Source organism: Tasmannia lanceolata, unplaced genomic scaffold (genome assembly GCF_043159265.1).
Source record: "Tasmannia lanceolata isolate RefF3 unplaced genomic scaffold, GAP_Taslan_0.1 ptg000037l, whole genome shotgun sequence".
Taxonomy (NCBI): Eukaryota; Viridiplantae; Streptophyta; class Magnoliopsida; order Canellales; family Winteraceae; genus Tasmannia; species Tasmannia lanceolata.
Window position 1 is genome coordinate 39,655,134 of NW_027518714.1, and position 4,669 is coordinate 39,659,802.

At 46.4% G+C, this 4,669-nt stretch overlaps 1 protein-coding gene across 1 annotated transcript; it reads left to right on the forward strand.

Annotated features, from left to right (window-relative positions):
* The first annotated feature begins 762 nt into the window (after positions 1 to 762).
* On the forward strand, positions 763 to 3,315 carry LOC143862051 (uncharacterized). Its single transcript, XM_077373043.1, has 2 exons — positions 763 to 2,971; positions 3,123 to 3,315. Exons 1-2 carry the CDS (start codon positions 788 to 790, stop codon positions 3,129 to 3,131), a joined length of 2,193 nt encoding a protein of 730 aa, XP_077229158.1. The 5' UTR covers positions 763 to 787; the 3' UTR covers positions 3,132 to 3,315.
* The last annotated feature ends 1,354 nt before the right edge of the window (positions 3,316 to 4,669 follow it).

A 4,669-nucleotide genomic window follows, 5' to 3' on the forward strand; every position in this document is an offset into this window, starting at 1 on the left:
AAACAACAATCCAGATACGAATGAGATGATGAAGGCTATCCTTCTTCAGCTGAGTGCCATGAAGGACGACATAACCCTCTTGAAAAATGATCATCTTTCTACCTCTAAAGATCATGCCAATCAGCAGTCTCCAGTCATACCTTCCGTTCCTCTTGTTCCATCCAGGCCGGCTGTATTGCCTGAATTCGAAGACTTTGATGAGGGCCAGTACGCAGCAGAGAACTGTCTTCCCAACCTGGGAAATCCTGATAAAGCACAAGAATTGGCTGGCCAAATTGAAAAGCTGACCCGGGATATGGAAACCATGAAGTGCCAAGGTCCCAAAAATTTGGATATGTCTGAATTCATGATAGCTCCAGGGGTCGTACTTCCGCCCAAGTTCAAAATGCCAGACTTTGACAAATACGACGGAATGGGGTGCCCTCGTAGCCATCTCAAGTCAGTCATTCCTCTATTGCAGCAGCACGGTTTATCCCCAGAGCAGATTGCTTTGGTGTTCCCTAGAACTTTGACCGGGACAGCCAAGAAGTGGTTTTTGCATCTGAAGCCAGAAGAAAGCAGGACTCTTGAAGGTGTAGCTAACAAATTTGTTCAGCAATTCTCCATGGAAGAGGGGATTGACGTGACAAAAAGGGATCTGAAATCGCTGAAGCAGGGACCTAATGAGACATTTACTTCCTTCATTCGACGATGGAGGAGAAAGGCAGCACAAATGACCCACAAGTTACCGGATGACGATCTTATCAAGATTTCCGTCAAGAATCTTTCCCCCTTTTACTTTCCTCATATGTCAATCCAGTACTTCAATGACTTCGATCACCTGATCAAGACCGGGACAAGAATCGAGGACATACTGGCTAAGGGCGGCCTGAGAACTAGGGCCTCCACTTCAGATGTCAGAGAGGGAAAAAGGCCTATGGCGCCTCCGAAGGAAGTTAACAACATGAATACTGCTCGTCCAGTTAGGAGAGAAGGTCCCGGAGGAGTTCGTCCGGAAAGAAATGAGCCCAGAGAGTTCACTCCTTTACCTTATTCCCTGTCTGTAGCTCTCAAAAAGCTGTTGAGAGACAAGAAGATCACTCTACTAGAACCCCGGGAAGTTCCCAATCCTCTCCCGAAATACTGGAGAAAAGATCAGTACTGCGAATATCACCAGAGTGTTGGGCATTTGACTGACAGATGTTTGGCACTAAGGCATAGGATCCAGGATAAGATCGAGGCAAAAGAAATTGTGGTGGAAGCTCTTCCCAATGTCACCAGGAATCCATTGCCGACGCATACTATGCCTCCTCCAAATGTCTACGCTATTCTCACTGAAGAGGTTGTCCTGGACCATTCTCGTATATGCGCCGTTATCTCTGATGAGCCGTATATCTTACGATGGGAATCCGATGATGAAGAATTAAAGCGCGAAGAGCCTTATGTCTTATCCTCTGCGCAAGAAGTTGGGGAATCCTCTGGATGTCCTTATGTCCTCAGATTCGAGGGGGAGGAGGAGAAAAGCAAAGTCCCATATGTCCTTAAGCTTGAGGACGAGGACTTGCTGCTGTTGAACGATCCGTGTGATGAGGTTCGCCATGTTACCCGTGGTGGACGTTTCTTTAAGCCCCCTGAGTTGAGAGCAGAGAATCCCGCTGAGATTGCCAGAGCTGTTGAGAATCAGAATCAGAGGTTGAGTCCTGAGGAAGATGAGGACATTCTGTTGAAGCAGCTTAGAAAGACCCAAGCTAATATTTCTATCTGGGGTCTGTTGATGTCATCACCTAAGCATCGGCAGGTTATACTTCGTGAATTGAATACAGCGCAGGTGTCTGTGAATATAACCCCTGATGAGCTGGTTGGGCTCGTATCTATGGCCAGATCAGCTATGACCGTGTCCTTCTCGGATGAAGATTTGACCCCGGAGGGTAAGAATCACACAAAATCTCTCAGAATTACCGTCGTGTGCAATAAGAAGAAAGTGCCAGAGGTTTTGGTCGACAACGGGTCAGCTCTGAATGTGTGTCCTTTGAGCACCGCTACTGCCTTGGGGTTTGGGCCGAATGACTATATTCCGTCGGAGCAGGGGATACTAGCTTATGATGGGACTAGGAGAGACGTCATCGGCACCTTGGTCACCGAAATTGAGATCGGAGGTGAAGTGTTTGACGTAGAATTCCAAGTTCTAGATATCAAGACCTCTTTCTTTCTCCTTCTCGGCCGACCTTGGCTTCACAAAGTCGGAGTAGTTCCTTCCACTGTCCATCAGAAGCTCAAGTTCATCAAGAATAACAGAATTATCACTGTTAGAGGGGATCCAGAACCAGAGGTTGGGCAGATTTCCCAAGAGCAGATCGGTTCAAGCACCATAGATGTCAGTCTGACTGGATTTTCACTTGAAGTTTCAACCATTACTATGGAAGAAGCCATGAATGAGGAAATTTTGTTTATGTCCAGTACAAATGCGCAGGTAGCCCGAATAATGCGCAAGTATGGGTATATTCCTGGAACTGGTCTGGGGAGAAGCCTGCAAGGTTTAACTGAGTGGCCGGAGCTGAAGGTTGCAAACAATTTGTTCGGGTTAGGATATGAACCCACCCAGAAAGAGATCAAGGAGAGAAAGCAGTACATGCTGAAGTGGGCAGAGCTGCGTCGTCGGGGCCTAGAGCTGCCTATGGGGCCGTTCAGTCTGTTGATGAATGGTAAGTACAGGAAAGAAGGAGCCGATCGCCCGTTCTATGGTTTTCCCGAGCCGTGGTTTGATGAGTCTGGAAAAGAGTTACCAGGTTTTGAAATCTTCTCCACTGATGAATTGCCAGATGAATACTTCCATGGACAGATTGTAGCCGTCGAAAAGCAGGAATCTGATTGGGCTAAGAACTTAGAGTCGCAGCTTCTGGACTCCCTCTTCGAGGTTGAGGCACCGGTCATTGCTATGATCGGAAAAGATGCACGCTTCCTGAATCCGAAGGGCCGAATTACCCCAGCTGAGGTACCCCTTGATAACTGGACTTCTCAAGTCATTCCTCAATTAGTTCTTCAGTGTGGTCATGTTCCTCCAAAAGAGTCTCAAGTTTCTGAGTATGTGTCTGTTTCCGAGTCAAATATAAAGTCTGCTATTTCTAACAATTCTTTGGATGCAGGTACCTTAGAAAGCTTAGACATTCCTGGTGTGGGTGGCGAGTCCTCCGGTATAGATGTTGTCTATGAAGATGAGTCTGTTATGGAATATACTACAAAGTCCATACATGGTCCAGTTGAGTCAAGTGTCAGCATTTCAGTTGACGATGCAAACTTTCTTTTTGAGCATACTGTAAAGCCTGCTGTGGGCCAGTTGATTAATGATGTAAACTTTGATTCTATGAATGAAATAAAGGACTCGTTTCAGTATCTTCCTGTCTCTGTTTCTGCTTCTCAAATTGATAAAACTAATAACAATGATCAAGACTCCCCCTCTTACGAGGATGTCGACGAAACTCCCCCTGAGATCAAACACATGATTACTCAGGAGGAGCAGCGTCGGGCTAAACCACTTGAAGAAGAAATTGAAATCGTCAACATAGGTGATGAAACCTTAATTCGGGAAATACGGATTGGCAAAACGTTATCCCCGGAGGAGCGTGAAGAATTAATCACTTTGCTTAAAGAATACGAAGAAGTTTTTGCTTGGTCCTATGATGACATGCCAGGATTAAGCGAAGACATAGTCCAGCATCGTCTTCCCTTAATCCCAGGCGCCAAGCCGAAAAAGCAAAAACTTCGAAAATTAAAACCAGAATGGGAATTGAAAGTCCATGATGAAGTCAAGAAGCTGTTAGATGCGGGCTTCATTCAAGTGGTTGAATATCCGGAATGGCTGGCTAACATAGTACCGGTGCCCAAGAAGGACGGAAAAGTCAGAATGTGCGTGGATTTCAGAGATTTAAACAAGGCGAGTCCCAAGGATGACTTTCCTTTGCCGAGCATCGATCGCCTGGTGGATAATACAGCTGGTCACGCTTTGTTATCCTTTATGGATGGGTTTTCCGGATATAATCAGATCAAGATGGCCCCTGAGGACATGATAAAAACTGCGTTCACCACTCCATGGGGAACATATTGCTACAAAGTAATGCCGTTTGGGTTGAAGAATGCAGGGGCAACCTATCAGAGGGCGGCTACCACCTTATTGCATGACATGATTCACAAAGAGGTCGAGGTTTATGTCGATGACATGATTGTTAAATCCAAGACTCGACCAGAGCACGCCATAGTCCTGGGGAAGTTTTTTGAAAGGATCCGGAAGTACAAGCTTCGCTTGAACCCGAGCAAGTGTGTATTCGGGGTCACTTCAGGGAAGTTGTTGGGATTCATGGTCAGCGAAAGAGGGATCGAGGTAGATCCTCAAAAGATCAAAGCAATCCAAGAGATGGAGCCGCCGAGGACCGAGAGGCAGATCCGGGGTTTCCTGGGAAAGGTTCAGTACCTCAGAAGGTTCATAAATCAGTTGACAATGACGTGTGAACCCATCTTCAAGCTGCTGAAGAAAAATTCTCCGAAGAAGTGGAATGATGAGTGTCAGGAAGCATTTGAGAAAGTCAAGCAGTGTCTAACTTTGCCTCCTATCCTGTCACCAGTTATCCCGGACCAGCCACTGTTGCTGTACCTGTCTGTCACTGACACAGCTATGGGTTGCATGTTAGCCCAGCAA